General features: G+C 38.9%; 1 protein-coding gene across 1 annotated transcript in view; it reads left to right on the top strand.

Annotated features, from left to right (window-relative positions):
- Position 1: 1 nt before the first annotated feature.
- Positions 2-19,951, top strand: part of B3GALTL (beta 1,3-galactosyltransferase-like) — a gene marked incomplete at its 5' end in the record, with an annotated part of 66,467 nt that continues 46,517 nt past the window's right edge. The window contains 5 exon segments of the mRNA XM_010572806.1: positions 2-196; positions 198-366; positions 8,825-8,886; positions 11,629-11,668; positions 19,376-19,485. Of these exon segments, the coding sequence (XP_010571108.1) occupies positions 2-196; positions 198-366; positions 8,825-8,886; positions 11,629-11,668; positions 19,376-19,485 (576 nt within the window).

The following is a 19,951-nucleotide window of genomic DNA, read 5'->3' on the forward strand; positions in this document are numbered from 1 at the left end:
CCCGCTGCCGCCCGCCAGAGGGCGCCGCCGTGGCCGCTCCGCCTTCCCCTTCCTCCCGGCGCTGGCGGCCGGTCCTGCCGGGCCCTGGCGGGGCGGAGGGAAGGGACGGGAAGGGAAGGAGGGCGGGCTGGCGGCGGCACCGCCACCAGCCGGAGGCCGCTCGCCCGCGCTCCTGCGGCAGAGGCGGGCAGCCGGGAGCGCCGTGCCCCTCTCCTCGTCCTCCTTCCCCGCCCCAGCACCATCACCCCGCACCGTGCGGCTCGGCGGTCCTTGCCAAGATGTCTCGGGAGCCCGGCTGCAGCCGCTGGCTGCTTTTCGCTGCGTGCGCCCATCTCTTCTTCCTTCTCCCGCCGCTTCGCACCCGGGGTGAGTGGCCGGGGGCCGGGCCGGGACGCCATGGCGCGGTGAAGGGAGGAGAGCCGGGACGTTCGGCCCCTCCGCGGAGGTGGTGAGGGGAGGAGGGCACGGGACAGAGCTGGAGAGCTTTGGGGTGTGTGTGGGGGGGGTACCGGAGCCGCCGCCGCTTCCTCACCCCTCTGTCCCGCCCCGTGCGGGGCAGCGGGCGGGGAGGCGGGAGGTTCCCCTTCCCCCGAAGTTTGTTGGCGGGTTGGGCTGGAGCGCGGCCGGGGCAGCGCGGGCTCCCCTCAGCGGCCCCGGCTCTGAGGTGCCGGTGGCGGCCGGCGCCGGGACCGTTTCCCGCCCTCCGGCCCCCGCGGACGGCGGTGTGTGGGGACGGCCCTCTGGGGAAAGCCCCCGCTGAGGTAAACCGGTCCTGGTGGGGCCAGCCGCTCGGGTCAAGGCAGTCTTCGTTAAACAGCTAGCTGAAACCCACCGCGAAGCCACTCGTGCTCGTGTTTGAAATAGCGCCTTACTGACCGGGTGTTGCTGGGGGGAGGTGGAGAGGTAATACCGCCCGGTTAGAATGTCAGCATGGAGGAAAGATAAAATCTCACTGCTGTATTATAGAGACGCTTTTAATGCGTCTAGGCAGGTGCGAGATGATTAAAAGAGAAGGGTTAGTAACGTGCCAGCAGTTGGATCGCTGCAGGCTCTTGGAGTTAGGGGCTGTTGCAGTGTGTGTAAGAGGCAGAAATGAATGTTTACATCTGCTCTGTTTCTCATTATTTCTGTTCCTGAATGTTTCCATCTCTGTCAGCATAGGCTTGTCAGTTTGTTCCAAGCCTTTGGATTTGATTCTCTCCCGCTGCTGTGGCTTGTGGATCAAAATCCAGCAGGGGAAACCTGGTACAAATAAATCCTGTTTTTAGCGAAGTAAAACTGTGATATTTTGATTTTTCTCTTGTAAAACACTTTCTATTTCACCTACACAGCTTGGTTTTTGGAGGAGTCCTAACACTCTACCGCTCTTCCTGAATATGTATTTCATTCTTTCTGGGATGAGTAGTTTTGCTCCAGTGCTTCAGCAAGGTACTATAGCACTTGTAACCTCAAACAGATTGTAATCACAGTCCAAGAACAGCAGCTTCAGTTTTCCTCATGTGTGTATGTATATTTATTGTACATACAGGTAGAAGGCAGAAATGGAAGAACTTGGGTTCTTGCTTGTGCAATTACCTCTTGCTTAGTAGGTCTCGATTAAGCTTGTATAGATTTTTTTCACCTGAAGTTTATTGCAGTATCATGGCTTTCTTGTAGTTTTTAAAATATCCTTTTATACTAAAGTCCTTTCATAAATACCCCATGCTTTTGAGATGATGAAGATAGTAAGTTTGTAAAACAATCAGCTTTGTCTTCGAAAACAGAAATCATTTGGATTGCATTTTACAGAAGAAAACAGCTTGTCTGTTGGTAGTTAAGTCATTTCATAAATTCCAGCTTTCAGGTGGCAGCTTGCAGAATGGGAAAACATACTTGGATAATTTTGTTTGGTCTAACTTCTAGAAAATCAGAAGGGATAATGATGGTGCTTTTTCCTCTACTGTTTTTCTTTGGTCGCTTTTTATAAAGGTACTGGTGTGCACAGCGCTCATTTAGACATTTCAGTGGTTCACAGTGGTGATTTCAGCTGCCTTCTTCCCATATGTGCCATTAGCTTAAAGAAATTTAGTAAAGAAATAAAATGAGTTGCTTTTATTTTACGAAAAGCTTCAGATGCTGGAAATTGGCTTGCATCATCCCCTCCTCTTCCTCCTCCCTCTTGCTCTCTCCCCGTTTTGGATTGATAAATCTATAAGTCTTCATTCTTACCTGGCTAGACCGGGGTCTTTGATGCTGCTAAGGTAGCAACAATGCAGAAATACTATAAAAGCTTGCATATAAATACATGAAACTAATTTATTTTGCTTGCTAGTGCTCCCAGGCTGTCTCATTATCTTCCATGATCTTCCATCCTGTCTCTTTGACTGACAGCATCAGTGCAGATTTTCTCTGGAATTGTGTCAATCCATAGAATATTATGTTCTTTGAAAACTTGGGAGGGGGAGGAAGCCCAACCAACCCCCAACCAAAACAAAATTAGGCCTTTCATTAAATTATAATTGGAAGTGTAAAGAAATTCTGCTTTAAGTATTTTGTCTGCTGTGTACAATGTAATCAATGGCTTTCATTATTTGAAGTGGTTATTATTAGTCATGGTTTTGCCATACATAAGTCATAGAATCATAACTTTTTTGTAGCTCATTGAAACTGACCCACAGCCCAGTGAGGTGCTTGGAATGACTCTGGGGTCAGTCAGCCTTGAATCAGACTGTAAAAGAGGAAGATAACAGAAGTATTGCCTTTCTGCCTCAAAAGGATTTTGTCTGTGAAAGCAAAAGAATTAACTCCTCAGTTTTTAACATCCTTTGCACTTAAAGGACATATAATTGTAAGTGTTTGGAATTTGTTTACACTCAAAAAGGTAGTACTGAAGAAAGAGTTACTTCTACATTTATAATGTGGCATTATATATATTTATACAGTATCTTGTATTTTAGTACTACAGTACTTGCATCCATTTTCCTAATAGTTTGTTGGCACGTATTCCTGCAGTTCAGCTGCTGAACAATGAAAGTAAATGACTGAGGTTTAGTTTCTAGTGTTATAAGCAAGTCTATTTACTCACCAAAATTTTAATGGAAATAATGGAACACTTGAGAAAAATAATCGAAAGGAATCGAAGCTGCTTATATTACATTCTCTGATTAAATTTCCAGGTTTTGAATGGACCCAAAAATGTTGTCTAGCTTTTTCAGTGGATTTTAGTCCTGCCTTCAAAAGAAATAAAGATAAGTGATGAAAATAAAGAGCTTTAAAGTCTAAAATTTCTTTCCTTTTCTTACTTATCCTCAGTTCTTGAGCATTTAGCAAAAGGAGGGGAGGACTGGCAATTGACACATTCAGCTTCTGTCTGCTTGTGCCAAGTGATGTGAATAGCTACTTCAAAGTACATAACGCATTAAGTAATGAAGTGACAAATACAAAATTATGGGTTACATTTAAGACAGTGCCTTGCTGTTTTTTTCTGCTTTAGATAGCTATGTTTGTGGGAAATCATACAGTTAATCACCCTAGTCTTTTTGGTTACAGTGGTGCCTCCACAGTTTGAACTTTTACCAGCTAAATGGTTTCTTCTTGCAGTATATTTTCTCTGTGCTCTATGGTAAGTCAGTGGTCCACCTGAAGTATGCTTGTGTTGCATCAAGAAACTCAAAGGGACTGGAGGAAATTCTGGGTTTAGCAAAGGTACCTCTAGCTCCAGAGATTGATGTGTGTCTTGGGGAGTTCTAGACTGAAAGAAATCTGTTGCAGTTGTCTGAATTAGTAATGATGTTTGGACATGAAAAGTTAGTTTTGTTATAGTAGCATTTGATAGCTCCCAGATACAGGTCATCCTTCTTTGTGCATGTGTACTTTACACACAACAAAAAGATGCCATTGCTACAGGGAGTTTACAGTTTCTACAACTGATCTGGTCATGAGCTGCGCGTTTAGTTAGAATTTTTCTATCTTTGGTCCAGTCCTGGGCACACCTTTTTCAGAAATCTCTTGGGAGTGAATTGCGGGTGGATGAATTAATCCTAGGGATGTCCACTTGCACCCAGGCACTGTAGTTCCCACCTACCCTGTGGCCCCTTTGTTGATAAGTCATATGTCAGCTAGACGTACCACGTTCTTCTCATGCCACCCTTTCCCCAGTAAATGCTTGGAAGAGGATATTTATTTCCAGGCTGAGAGATCAGGTTGCTTAGCCAGAACAGTCTTGGCCATGTGTTAGTTAAGACTTGAATTTACCCCACAAATGCATCCCAGTTTACTTCTGAAGACTGCTTTACTTGTATCAAATTACGTGCGCGTAACAGATTTGCTAATAAGGTAGTACGGGGGCCATGGCATATTTGTTGCTAAAATTAATTCATACAGTCTGCCTGAGTGAAAAGCTTCGTTATTATTGGGTGAAGACTCTTGAGGCTTTTTTGTGGTGTCTTCAGGGGTCTGCTAGTCTGTTCAGCGAATGGTTCTTCAGTAGTTCAAAAATAGTCTGAACAGTTCTTGTCTTATCATTAAAATGTATTAGCAGGGAAGAGTCTTCCTGGAATATTTGATGTAAAAGATACCAAGTCATTTTAATATGTTTATTTGTTGGAAAAGAAAGGGAGGCTGCATGACTGAAATCGCTGGGAATAAGAATAATGGTATAGAGAGAGACTTTAGCATTCATCACAGATACTGGTTTGTTTAATAAATGATGTGTGTGAGTGTCAAAGTTGCACTGTATGTCAGGGCAGCTGCAACAAAAGTAATTTTTAGCCAGGCATATTCAGTCTACCGCTGTCCTCAGCAATACAGAAAGATTGATATGGGAGATGGTGCAGGAGAGCTGGTTGGTTTTCAAGGTTCACCTCCTACAAGCTCAAGAATGGTCCTTCCCCACATGCAGGAAGGCAAGCAAAGACGTCAGGAGGCCCACATGCATGAACGAGGAGCTGCTGACAAAACTCAGACATAAAAAGGAAGCACACAAGAGACAGAAACAGGGTCAGGTCACCCCAAGAGTAATATGGAGACACCGTCTGAGAGTGCAGGTATGCCGTTAGGAAAGCCACAGTCTACCTGGAGTCGAATCTGGCAAGGGATTCAACTTGTGAAAGGCAAGAAAAAGGGCTTCTACAGGTGTATCAGCAGCAAAAGGGGAGACTAGGGAAAACGTGGGCCTGCTTCTGAATGGGGGGAGGGACTTGGTTAAAAGGAGGACATGGAAGAGGGTGAGGAACAAAAAACCTTCTTTGCTTTGGTCTGTACTGGTAAGACCCACCTTCAGCAATCCCAGGCCCCTGAAACTCATGGGAAAGTCTGGAGCAAGGAAGAGTTACTCTCCCTGGAGGAGGACTAGGGAACATTTAAGCAAACTGAACATACAGAAGTCCACAGGACCTGATGGGAGGCACCCACAAGTGCTGACAGAGCTTGACGATGTCAATGCAAGACCACTCTTGATAATCTTTGAAAGGCCATGGTGACTGGGGGAGATTCCTGAAGACTAGAAGAGACCAAATGTCACCCCTGTCTTCAAGGAGGGCAAGGAAGAGGATCTGTGGAAACTGTTGGTTGGCCAGTGTCACTTCAGTCCCTGGGAAGGTGGTGGAGCAACTAATTCTGGGTACCATTGCCAGACAAGGAAGGACAAGGCAAATATACGAAGGACCAGAAAGTGATTTGGAGAAGTCAGCGTGTTTTTTTCAAGGAGCCATCATGCTTGACCAACCCAAAAGACTTCTGTGATGAGACGACTGCCTTCATGAATGTGGGAAAAGCAGTGGATGTTGTTTATCTCAACTGTAGCAAGGAGTTCAATGCTGTCTCTCACAATGTCATACACAAACTGATGAAGTAATGGTAGATATGTGGACAGTGAGGTGGATAAAAACTGTCTGACTTGCTGGGCTCACAGGCTCTGATCAGCGGCATGGTGCACTCCAGGGGTTGATAATGGCTCCAGTAGTGTTTAGCTTCTTCATTAATGACTTGGACAATGGGACAAAGTGCACCCTCAGCAAGTTTGCAGAGGATGCAAAATGGGCAGGAGGGGTTGACGCACCAGGTGGTTGTGCTGCCATTCAGAGGGACCTCAGTGGGCTGGAGAAATGGGCAAATGGGAAACTTGGAAAACCAAATTCAACTAAGGGAAATGCCAAGTCCTGCCCCTGGTGAGGAGTCACCCCATGCACCAGTGCACGCTGGGGGCACACTGCCTGGAAAGCAGCTTTGCAGGGAAGGACCTGAGGGTCCTGGCAGGCAACAAACTGACCATGAACCAGCGGTGTGCCATTGTGGCAAAGATGGCTAGTAGCCTCCTGGGCTCCATTAGGAAGAGTGTTTCCAGCAGGTCAAGGGAGGTGATCCTTCCTCTCTGCTCAGCACTGGTGAGACACACCTGGAGTGCTGTGTCTAGATTTGGGCTCCCCACTACAAGAGAGACATGGACATACCAGAGTGAGCCCAGCAAAGGACCATGAAGATTATTAATAGATTGGAGTGCCTGACGTACGAGGAGAGGCTGGAGGAGCTGGGGCTGTTCAGCCTGGAGAAGAGAAGGTTCACGGATGATCTTGCCAACGTGTAAATACCTGATGGGGGGCAGTAAAGAAGACAGAGCCATACTCTGTGGTGCCTAACGGGACATGAGGTAATTGGCACAAGCTGAAATACAGGAAATTCCATTTAAACATAAGAAATACTTTTTTTTTTTTTTTTTTTTTTTACTCCTAGGAGTGATTGAACACTGGAAGAGGTTGCTTTGAGAGTTTGCGGAGTCGCTGTTCTAGGAAATACTCAAAACTTGCCTAAACAACATTCTGAGCATCCTGCTCTAGGGGTGTTGGACTAGATGATCTTCACGGATCCTTTCCAACCTTAACGATTCTGTGGTTCTGTAGTATGAAGATGAAGTTTGTTATGTAATATGTTGTCTGTAATATGAATATGAAGGTTGTTAAAATAATTCCCCGAAGAGCTTTACCTGTGCTCTCAAAGACATAGTATGAAACAGGTCTTTTTTTCCCAGGTTATCTGAGTATTGTTTCATTTGTTTCAAGGATCATGTGCATTAATATTTTATAAATCTTAAAAGCAGTGTGGCATGGGTTATTGAATGTTACGGAGAGAGAGGCAGCATCTCTTGTCAATCACAGTTGTTTCAGGTCTCGCGTGCTGTTCCTCAACTGCATATTAAAAACTGAAAGTCCTGAAAATTCTGCTTGCATTCAGTTTTGTGAATAAACCAAATTTATGAGGTGATACTTCTTCAGGTTAATACTATGTAATTAATACATTTCCCAGAATAAGGGTGGTTTGTGTTGATCTTGTAATTAAGATCATGTCAAGTAGAAGAGGTGGATCTGGTTTGTGTAGGGGAAGATATTCCTTATCTGGAGCTGTAAGTACTGTTATGTTGGAAGAGAAGGAGGAAAATGATCAGAACATGCTGTCAGCAAGGGGTATAATAGGCAGATTGAGGTATTCTCTGTGCACTTTTGAACTAGAAGTACAAAACATTTACTTGAGGACAGCATTGGGGGAGACACTCCTACTTGTGCTCTGTTTTCTTCTTCCTGGCTAAATGCCTTATTGAAATGTGGCTATGGTCAACATGAGTCTACTGCATTAGAATGATTGGGGGTGGTCTGCATCTAGTGGTATGAGTTGAGATTCAAGTTAGTCGGGACCTGCGATGTCATTGTGAAACTCAACTGTTAGACACTTGATGAAATTTGGTCTCCAGTTGAAAGAGCATAGGGGTATTGGTAGTCAGAGATGGAGCACCACAGGCTTTGGACAATCTTGTCTTCTTGCTTTCCTACATTCCAGGTTTCTAGCGTGTCAAAGGAATTGATGTTTGCTAGCAATTCACTTTCAAATCAATTTCAAGGAATAAGTAAATTAAACTTGCAGTGAGACACTCCACTTGAATCTGCTGATACTTTTTTTCTGCCCCAGTTTTTAAGAAAACCGTCTATTTGACCATGATGAGTAGTATCTTGAGTTTCTTCCAAATTATAGCAATTTGCTTTCATTTGCATCTCTTTAGTACCTTTAAGAAAAAGACTCCTTATGAAGAATCTTAGCAAAGCTTTCTTATGTTAAATGGAACTACTTTTACAAACAAGCAAGCTGAGACAGATTGATTAGATGACTACATCAACAAGGAAAAAAAATATCCAAAACCAAAGCAGAACCCTTTATTATGATTATTTTTCTAATACAAACCAGAAGTGTATGCATAGGGTGGTGTCAGTATAAAATGTTTAAGATAATGCTAGGTCTGTGCAAATTAGCTATTACGGGTCTCTGTTCTTTTTGTAAGCGTTTATTTGGGTCTCCTACATATTAAGAATTTTGACTGTTGTTCAAAGACAGCATTCAAAGCGTATGACAGTGATCTTCAAGTTTGATAGAAGTTTCCATCAGCTGCTGTCAGTTCCTGTGGTTCCAAGTGAAGCTTTGGTAATCCAAACTTTAACCTAAAGATAGAGTGGAATGCAGATCTCCCATGTCATAGCACTTTATATTGTTGTCAAGTGAACTACTGGACTCAACAGATTTGATTTTTTTTTTTTTCCAATGGGAATTATTTGCCTTGAAGCCAAGATAAATTGGCTTCACATCAAAGAGTGATCTTCTCAGCGATGTACGGGAATAGAATTGTCAGGCAGTAAATGTTTAAATTCTCTAAGAACGGACTGTCTCGTGTTCATAAAGATTATTACCAATATAGTATCATTTAATGTGAAAATCTACCTAAATATTTTTTTCTTTTGCTGCAGAACTTTGTCAAGTGTGAAAATGAGCTCCTATAATATGAAAAAAAGTCTGCTTTTTCTTTCAGCTTTTGCTGTAAGTGTAGTTCCTGAAGGTGCAGAAGATGAGACTGAACTACCAGTGCTGCAGGTAATAAATTTTAATTGCCAGAGCAGGAACATTTTACAGACATTATAAAATCATCCAGAAGAGACCAGAGCAGAAAGCCTAACATCTGTGACATTGATTAGTTTGATCACTGACTTCAGTGGTGCTAAATGTCATATAATGTCTTTCTGTTCTGTGTGGCATATAAGAGACCTTTAATGGCACACAAGTTACGTGTAGCTCTACTCTTCTGGTGTTACTAGGATCTTAATTTTATCCTATGGATTCTTAGAATTATGAGAATAAACTTATACTTGGCACTTTTAATTTCTTATGCTGTTTTTTCTGACTTACATTGACATTTATATTAAGAGAATTAGATTTTGGGGGTTTTGTTTTGGAACAAAATTATAATTTAGGAAACAATTTATTTACTTTTTCCAGCATTAGCTGAAGAGTGCATCAGAAAATTACAGTAAAAAAAAACTTGGCAATTTTGCCTAGCTTCTACAAGTTGATAGTGTTATTGCTGTTAAGAATAGGTTTTGAGTATATAGCCTTTATTAGTTCAGAGACAGGTTTTGCTTTCTTCTTGGTTTTGTTAAATATATAATACATTGAGAGGGAGGTGGCTGCCTCTCCACTAAATAAGCATTATTACATATTGCTACCCAAGTCATGGCTTAAGTAAAGCTTGCATATGAAATTTCAAATTAACAGATTAGAAGAACTAATGGTCAGAGCTAGCCCTACTATTAAACAGGTGTTAGGTGCGTATGCATGTATGTCCTTTAACAGACTTCTGTCTACCGATTTTTTAATATGTAAATATTTGTAACAGATATTTGTGTACATATAAAAGAGATTTAAGGAAGGAAAATGAAAAAAAAAAGTACTGGAATGAATCAAGAGTTAGAATCTACAACTGCCACTTAGAACTAGCAATCTCGCATCAAATGCAATAGAAGTATGGTCAAAGAAGTGTTTCTAAATAGTTTTTTGTTTTTGATGATGACTGCTATACCTATAGTATTTTTCATAAATGAAAAAGATCCCTATTGCAAACTGCTGATCTGCTGCAGTGTCTCTGGGAGACTAGGTAATGTAAGCTGCTGTTTGTCAAATTCCATTACTGTTTCAATCCAGCTGTTTAATGTTATCATTCTTATATAGGATATAATTTATGAAGGCTTTCCTACTATTTTAGAGTTTCAAAACCTTCCCTCAGATGAAGTCAGAGGTGCGTCCTAGAACTCTTAAAGCCAAAATCTTTTTTTTCCTTTTTTTTTTTTTTTAACATTAACAGGAACGTAATGGGCAACAATTGGTTTGTTTTCTGTTTTAATAATGGCAATTGTAGAATATGGCTTGTTCATCACACTGTGTACCACAAAACATACTTTTTTCTTTGCTTAGAAAATTAATCTTCCCATGTTGTTTATGATATAGGTTAACTTAGAATGTGATGTATATTACACTGTAAGATGGTGGCAGTACTGTGTATAGTCACCAAAATAACTTAGTCTTACAAGAATTTTTTTAAACTTTATTGACCCAGACACCAAAAAAGGGTCATAAGCATGGATGCAACGCAGTCATTCTTGAAAAGGTTTTACAGATGGCTACCAAGGAAGTTGGAGCTTATGCATTTCAGTGTAAAAGTCAGACCTGGGCAGGGGGGGTGATCATCTGATGCAAGTAGGACTAAAAGGATTAGATGGATACGGTATTTTTTTTAATAAAGGGGGGAGAAAAAAAATGTGTTTAGGAATTAATTCACAAGGCTAGGAAAACTATATGCAAGCTTATTACTGAGGAGTGCCTTGTATGGCATTTCTACTTGAATGTCTTAAAACACTTGAACAAAGGTAAATCCTACAACATCCTTATGCAGTTAGTAAAGATGATCTTGATTTTTCATGTGGAGAAACCAAAGCACTTGAGGTGCTGTTACCAGGGAGAAATTGTGCAATAAATGAAGGCTCCATTTTCCTTCGTACAGTTTTCGTAGGAAGTGGAGAGCTGTTTCTCCAGTCCTATCTCTCTACTAGTCAACAGTTCTTAAACAACACCTTTCCACTCAACCTCTGTTATTTAGAAGCAATTAAATTTGCTCCTGAGATATTTTTATGTGTGTTTCTTGGTTTCCTGGTTAACGATGCAAATGCAATGTCACTGTTGTCTGTTCTGCAGCAGCTCTCCATTAAAATTCCATCACAAATGTATGTGATACCTGAGTAAATGCCAGTGAAGTCATGTTATGTACAGCAGCCTTTTCATATTTATTTGTCTTGATATAAATTGCTTTTGAGTCTTTCTTTAAGAATTGTGTTTCAATAGATGCTTGATAGTGGATCAAATGAATAAGGGTGTGTTGGGCTTTTCTTAACAGACTGAATAGGTGTGTTTGTATTATAGAGTTCCATATTCCAAACTTTGTGCTCAGGAGATACATATTAAATAAAAAAAAATTTAAAAAAAAAATACATTGTTAGTATTAACTTAAAGAGCTCTGGTATAAATTGAGTCATGGAAAAGCATTCTCTCTCTCTTTTTTTTTTTCTTTTACTGTATTGTCTAAGTACTAGTATACAAACATGTAGAATATGTTTCAATGCTTGATGATGAAAAACTTTTTACTTTAGTTTTTTTTATTAGTTGTTGAGTTAAAACCTCTATGTATGCATTTACAACCTGATGAATGCTTTGACTCCCTGTGTGTCTCTATAGAAATATTTGAGGTTTTGTGTGTATCCTTATTTTGCTTTTTTTCTTTCCTTCTAGAAGTCTCAAAAAAGTGGAACAATTAGTAAAATAAGCAGAGGTGAGTACTGTATAGTCTGTATTTGTTTTCACTTGTAGCTACCTTTTTAGTATAAATAAAATACAGTTATGCTTTGAAAAGTTGCTGTAGGAACAGTGCCTAAATGCTTAACAGCATTGTTAGTTAATTGCTGATTCCCAAATACTTTGGGTTTTTTTGCTTTGCTCATGTAGTCTCATCAAACAGAAGCTTCTCGATCTTTGTTTTTATTTGCAATTCTTGTAGTTAAGTGTTTTTCTGAAAATGTGCGCTTGCACTATGAAATTGATGCATTGCTTTTTGTAGTACACAATATTTTAAAATAAAACTTCATCACACTTAGTAGCTGTTCTTGTAAAAATTTAACATGAAACTGAATTTTACCATTCTGCTAGGCTCTCATGGTATTATATGGTACCCTAAATAACGAGGGTTATTATAAATTATTTGTAATAACTTTGTAATATCTAGAAGCAAGTATTTAAGAAACATGTCAAACATTAATAGGATACTGAGTGGTAAAATAATTTTTTTTACTGGACATGTGAGATAAATTATGTAAACAAAAATTCTGCCAGCTTCTGCCTTTTCTGAAAACAAGTCTGATGTTCTTCCAGTAAAAAGTTTACAGACCTGAGATGAGCACTTGCAACCTCTGCACTGTAACCTAGTGCTGCCTCTGCTATACTATAGCAGTTCAATTCTTAAAGCAGCTTGGACCGTTATGGTACTTCTCACTCTTCTAAACCCTGAGCACTTGGGTCTGCTTGTCCTAAAAAGAGCCAGCTTACACGTGTCTCTGTTGTAGCAGTTTCTGAGTAGTTGTGAGTTCATTCTGACATCAAAGCTGAACACCAGGAAGACTTAGCATGCTTTTTGTGGAGTTACTAACAGAACTCTGAATGGTGCTGAGAAGATCTGGTTTTTCTTTGTTTGTTGGCTTTTTTTGGACTTAGTTGCAAGCTCTGTCCCTAACCCTGATAACCACTTTTGTGGAAAATAATTATGTCTCTTGTCCCATTTATCTCCCATTTTACCATTGAAAGGTCAGGACCTGTTTATAGAAGCTTTATTATTCTGTTTCCCTGTTCACCCATCCTTATCTGGTGTCAAACAAAGTCCGTTTCCTCTTTGTGTTCTTTCATCTCTTTCTGTGCAATCTCATAGTACAGCCAGGTGCTGGTTGCTGCTTTTATCACCCCCAGCAGATCTGCTGTGTCTCACTTCATAAAACACGCAGGGAGGCATTGACAGGCTTTTTTTTTTTTTTTTTAGCTTTTGACAGTGCTCTGTTTTCATAAGTTTTAATAGAATCTCATTACTTAGGAAAGTTATATTTAGGAACGTTACAATGGTACATTAGTGATGTAAGTACCATCTGTCATCTATTGTTTGTTTCAGTAGATCTCTTTAAAGCAGACAAACAAAAGTATTTTATGCAGCAGGTAGTAAAACTTAGAGTCTTGCTGCTGCAGGAGATTGTAGAAGCAGACCATACCAGCAGTTTCAAAAGGGGACAACTCCATAAGTACATGGTAAGATAAATAGACAGTAATGTATCTTCTGGCATTTTCTAACATAATAGTGGTAGATGCTGTTAGAGTATGAGGAGTACTGGAGAAAGTGAAGGTCTTGTGGTGTCCCCAAATAGTGTTTCCTATTGCTACTGTTAAAGACAATATACTGTACTAGGTGGACCATTGGTCTGATGTAATATGTCATTTCTTGTGTTCTCGGTCTTTCTTTAAACAGGATTCTGCCTCTCCTTAAGAAATAATTTTTTTTCTCTTTTAACCCATTTCTGTGGGTAAAATCAAGGAAGGACTTGAAACAGAGTGAAGTTCTTGATGGTTCTTAGTTCCTGTGATGCTTCATTCTTCTGTTTCAAACTGTTATATAAGAAAATTCTTTCTCCTTCATAGATAAGCTGTACCTTTGTACCAAGGAAGCAAAGTTACCATCTGTAGTTCTCCTTTCAAAGTTTTAAGACATCTTTTTAAGTGTCCTTAGTCAAGCCTTTGAAAACAGGTATCAGCAACCTGATATTCTAGTCGCTGGGAAGACAAGTGTAGTAGAGAGAAAACTTCGTGTTCCTGTGGTTGCTTTGTCTACCCAGAATATGATGTAGCTTTCTGGACTCAGTGGTGTGCAAAGTGTTTCATGCATGGATATGTTATTGTTCAGCCAAAAGATAAATGATGTGACTTAGCAGTGTTGGGTCGTCATTGCCATGCCATAGCAAAAAGTCTTGCCCTTCAGGTGGATGTACAGGTACTCTATTGGTGGGTGTATTTGTCCCCAAATAGTAGGCTATATTGTTGACCAACAGTGTTTTCAGCTTTTATAATATTTGAATAACAAAAGAAAATCTCTCCTTGAAGTGAGGCACTGGCTATTTCAGGCTAGTGTACAATGATTTTGCCTTCCTTGGAAACTCAAGGAAACATTGAGCTTCGGAGTGTGAGGTCTCTGGATTCCTTCTGTAATCTGTGGAAAGAGAGGGCACTTCCAGAGGGTGACTGAGATCCAAGGTAGGTTGAGTCATTCTTTCACCACGAGAGTATCTACTAGCTTTTTGCTGTGTGATGAGGGGGTGTTTGGTTTGGGTTTTTTCTTTTTTCTTTTTTTAACGTGTATGTTAAATGAGAGAAGAAGAATGAAGTAGTCTTGAGGCTTTTTTTCTTTGATTTGATTCTTGAAAATATGGTGATGTTACACTTCCTCTGATCTGCAAATACCTGCAATATTCTGAAAGGATCAAAAGTATTTTTTGCAGTTATATCTTTTTAATATTCTGTCTGGCCTAGTTCTGTATTTTATCTAGGCTCTCTAGGAATTAGTGAGGGAAGTTTGGTTGGAAAGGTGAGAATGACATGCAAGGTTTAAGTAAGTTTTTTCATTAGTAACAGCAAATGTGTAGGTGATGAATTCTTTTTGTTGTTGTTGTTGTTGTTAAGTAAGTGTTAAGACACATTATGAGTTCTGAAGTGGTAAGCAACATACTTTATGTATTACAAAACTAGGAAAAGGTGTGCAGTTTGAAGAACAACCAGATACTATTATTTCTAATTTCAAGAAGTAAACAAGTGTACTAAAAATGTGGTGGCTTTGGAATTTATTTTAAAGGGTTTTTTTGGATAGTAGTAATGCAAGTATTTTAGTAAAATTCAGGAAATAGGAATATCAGAAATACTCAAACTGTTGAGAGAGTGTTTGAAGTTAAGATGGCTTTCAGTTCTCATGCTGTAGGCCATAAACAGATAAATCAGTCATTACGATGTTGATGGCATATATGATAAATAAATAAGCACTCACACAGATGAGATTGTGTGTCTCTATATCTGTCTGTCTCTCTATATATTCATACACTGCCTTTAATCCAGAAAGATCCCAATAACTTCATATAAACACATTTAAAAATTATTGTTCCTAGTGTGAGAAAAGACTTGTCTCTACTTTTAACTGTGGAAGCTTTATACTAAGCTGCAATAATCTGCTCAAAATATAAGAACTAAAAGATCCTGATCTGGAGTTTCAGGTTAATTTTAGAGTTAGCATAAAAGTAGGGAAAGGCTTACAGAATATGCAGGTGGCCTAATTTTTTAAACTCAAATTGGAAGCTGAGTTTTCTGACCTACAGAGTGGAATCTCCGGTTTGTGAGTTAAAGCACCAGTGCTTCTGCAGTTTAGGTTTTGTCTGAATAAATGATGATACATTTTGTACTTTCTCACTGGCTTTTCATTGTTCAAATATTCCATTTAGCCTTAAAGAAATTAATTTTATTTCCATAATTTCTTAGGAAAGAAAAACCCAAATAAAAGAGGAGCTAGATTTAAGCACCATTGACAGAGCCACCAAGATGTCAGTGGCATTCTTTTACCTATTAGAGGCCAGTGGTTAGACTGCATCCTAGTTGTTTTAAAGTCATAATTTTTGCGGAAGGGGTTTGGACCATGTCACACATACTCCAGGGAAGTATATAAATCATCATGGAATTCTGTCTTTCCTGTTGATGCCTGTTCTACCTTTTTAATGATGTGTTTAAACATTCAGCGAGTCAGATACATGGTTCTAGATTCCCACTGTTTCAGAAGAGTTAGGTAATTGGGAAGCTCAGCATTCACTTTCACTCTTCTCCATTTCTAGAACAATAGAAGGGAATGGGGAAAACCCACCTCAGAATATACTTGCAGCCTGGAAATTGAGAGACTGACTTGGAACACCAGAGACCTACATTCAGGCCCAAACTGCCTCACAGATGAGAATTTGGGTTTCTTCCATCCTAGGTGAATGCTTTAACCTCTGGCTAGCAGGCATCATCATCATCATATGTTCTTCTAGGAGCTTTTTTCCTCCTTATTTTTGCCTGAAATGTTTGGTTTAATTTTTTTCAGTAGTTTTCAGTTGACTAAAACAGCCTTTTGTGGTAAATAAACTTTGGGAAAAAAAATCATACAGGTAGTTTATTCATGCTTGTCGTTACACTGCAAATTATTATCTTCCAAACAGCAATATTTCCCCATTGCCATCTTTTGAACTGATTTAGTGACAATTCCTAAGGAGGAGTATTTTGCATAGGGTCATTGTATACTTGCTAAAACCCACGTTACTGTTAAGGACTTGTTAAAAATTGATTAAGGTTCCATTCTCTTTAGCAATGAGCAATGGTTGTGGTAAGACTTGGGAAGTTTCAGCATTCCTGTTTCCCAATTTTTTTATTTTTAAATTTTTTTTAATGTGAACTTGCAGTATCTTTCCAATCAATGAGTATTTGAGGTTGTTGAAGGTATTTTCCAGGTATGTAAATGTCCTAGGGAAATAAAAGAGAAAAGGAGACAACAAGAGAAATAAAGTATCCACATATCAGTAGCTCTTCTGGATATTAATCTTCCAAAAGACTTGAATTTTTGTCTTGCTGTTGACTATTTCTCAACTTCAGAAACAATTTAGGCATTTAAAATTATACCTATTTTCTGTTGACATTTTAATACAGTGAATATTTCTTTTTATGAACTATTTTAAAGTGCCTATAGCGAAGGAAACTATTTCCATTGGATTAAAGCAGTAACACCAAAGTAAGTCTTAGATTACTCCTGGAAAGTGTTCTGTTGTGGGATATCACAGCTGTTGTTAAATGTACTGTAAATGAAACTGAGTGTAGTTCAGATGCTTGCATATTTGTAAATGTGCTGATTCTAAAACAGTAATTATATAAAGCGATATAGTTTTTGCTTTTTATCTCTAGGGTTATTTTCAGTGTTGTGTATGTAGATTTAGCCCTTTGACTCTCACTAGCATCAATGAAGTATAATTTTAATTTTGCACTAATTTTAATTTTTGCACAGGAAATTTAGCAAATATCCTGCTAGATAGCAAAAAGCTGCTATTCAGAAGTTTTTATTGTGCATGCTTTTTTTAAGCAGTTTGTTTGGTGGGTCAGAGCATGAAGGAACACTGCGTGGGAAAAATGTGAAATCAGAACTGATATCTATGTCAGTGCTTATGCCATCTCTGCATCTTTATCACCAGAAACCTCACACAATTTGACATTTTCAGAGCTTGTCTTGGTGAATAAGCTAATAAATTGAGGGAAAAGAATATCAGGGGTAAAGTAGAAACATTTAACTCCAATTTTGAGCTGTCATAGGTCTAAAATAACAGGTAACTGTTAAGAGGAACAAAGGAATGTAATTGATCCTCAGTTCTTGGACATCGTAATTTCATAATCTTAGTGAAGATATTTGGGGTTAATGCTCTTTTTGTTGCCACTGTTTTTCGTGTGATCCTTCTTCATGTGCTCAGTTTTACTCTTTTTTATGGAGACTACTTCTTGCTTGCTTCAGAAATTTATTCTCCATCTTTGTTCCACTGTTCTTCACTCATTCTACTCTGCCAAGTTAGTATTTTTAACCTATAGGTCAAGATCTTGATACGACACTAGGATCTTTTAGGTTGACTTGATCTACAGTGCAAGAACATACACTTTAAAAATAAATATTGCATGATACAAAACTTGAATTTATACTGCAGTGAAACTGCAGATTAAAAGTGTTGAAATGCTTTGCTGCCTGACAAGAAGCTTCACGTGCTTCCTCTGAGGTACTCTATACTTGGGATGTTTGTCTTCACAGACATTGCTTGTAGTAAAATCTGGCAGCTTTTGATCAGCCATGATTCTCTAGTTCTCTACTGAACTTTCATCCTGGACTGTCTTTAATTTGAAATCTCCTGTATCTCACTGAAAGTTTGGTTTCAGTGGAATACCAGAGAATGTTCTTAGGAAGCTCTCCTAGAGGTTTTATATCTTTATTTTCCCTGTCAGCTTTCATAATGTTGCTAATGATGGTGGTCTTTAAGTTCTGCTTTTTTGTTACCTATATAATTTTTTCGGTGCGCACTTTGTTCCTTCTCTACATTTTTTGACATTCTGTGCAGATCCCATGGGACTTTAATTTCTTTCCTTTTGGTACTGTCTTGTCTTGGAGTGATGTCATCTGTAAACATTAACTCAGCAGCATTTTCTGTGCTGTCTCCTCGTTGAATTAACTAGAATCTGTTATCTCTTATGCTTGATCTGACTCACCTCAAGTGACAGAATTTAAATGCAGTTCTCAATCCCCCCCAATCCCCACAAGTCCTTTACTTATCTTGTTGAATACTGGGCAACTTTTTTGTTCCTTAAGCATTGATTGGTCGGTCATTGACTTGAATCTCTTAAGTTGTTATATTCTGAGTTTCCTCATCTGCACACTTTCTGTATAGTATCTGTAAAGTTCAGCCTTTTCTGGCCAAACAAATAGAAACTGCAATATTGTGCGGTTCTCCTCATCTTATACCTTGATTGCTACTTAGTTATGGTCTTGGGTTGGGTTATACAGCATAGGTCAAACTTGTTAAGAATTTTGGAAAGGGCATCTGTCCTCTCTTCTTCCTTTCACCTTCTCATCCTCTGTTGTCCTCTGCTGTGTTCTGCTTCTGAATGGGATCAAACATCCTTGGTTTTCTTAGCTTTCAAAGTGTTGAGGGGTTATTCTATCTACTATCATTAAGAAAATATGGCTATCTGCTTTATCACCTACTTGTATTTTTTAATAAGCACTATTTTCTATCCATAAATGTTTGCAAAGCTTCTTCATTATTTTCTTTTAAATTTCTCACAGTCTCCTCTCCCATTGAATGTTCTTAAATATGGTGCCTTTAAACACTTTGAAGACACATGTGAGGTGTTGATGCTTTCCTCTTAGATAAGAGTATTACCTGATTGTTCTCATGTGCGTGTCTCTCCATCTGATGTTTCTGGGTAGGGTTTTAAGCTCTTTATTGAGGAAGCATCTTTTTTATTTCATGTTCCTGCATTGCCTAGTCAGGGGAGATGCTGGTCTCTGACTAACACTTTTTAACTCTGGTAATAAGGAGAGCTAGTGTATTGGAGAAAAAGCAACTTCATGAATGTGGCTACTCTTAACTGTGGGCATAAGTTTCTTTGTTGCTGCAGATCTACTAGTCATGTCATGCTTTTTATATGTTAATCCTTAAAAGGACTGTTTTGGAATTTTTTTGTATGTTAAATTATATCTTTTTACTATTTCATGAAATGTTTGTATAACTAAAGAAATAGCTTGCTATGTAATAGGTCCCGTCCCCCTCCGCCGGGTTCTCACTAGGTTTGGAGCAAAAGTGAAAATAACTTCTTTTGTCTTTAAATCTTCTTATTTTCTGGTTCACAGAATTAAAAGAAATTGTATTTATCATCCAGAGTCAAAGTAATTCTTTTCATTCCAAGAGAGCAGAAGATCTAAAAAGAGATATTTTAAAACAGGCTGCAGATCTTGGAAAGGTATGTTTAGATAATATAGATTGCACCTTGTTACGTATGCTTTTGCTGTATTTTACTAAAAATACTGTTTTCTACTGTGCCTTTTTTTCAAATCCATTTTATTTCTTTTGTTGATTGTCTTCTGTGTGCTTATAAGACAACTGTTTCAGTGGATATTTACTGTGTGTATGCTGTGATTTATCACTAAATAATTGTAATTTGAACTATCTACCTTTTTGTATAACAGCTGTTTTTGTTAAGATGGCATTCAATGCAAAAGTGATAACAAGAAAGGCTTTGAAGAATACAGTTTTCCAATATGACTGTAGTGTAGTTTTCAAAAAAAAAAAAAAGTAAGATGCTTTCTTTATGAAGTGAAAAACATAATAATTTAAGTAATAGTTAGAATAATTTTAGGTGACTACTTTATTTTATTAGAGCCAATGAAGGTGCTGTAATGTAGATTTTGTCAGACTTTCACTGCACA

This window comes from Haliaeetus leucocephalus, unplaced genomic scaffold (genome assembly GCF_000737465.1).
Source record: "Haliaeetus leucocephalus isolate CR32 unplaced genomic scaffold, Haliaeetus_leucocephalus-4.0 Scaffold351, whole genome shotgun sequence".
NCBI lineage: Eukaryota > Metazoa > Chordata > Aves > Accipitriformes > Accipitridae > Haliaeetus > Haliaeetus leucocephalus.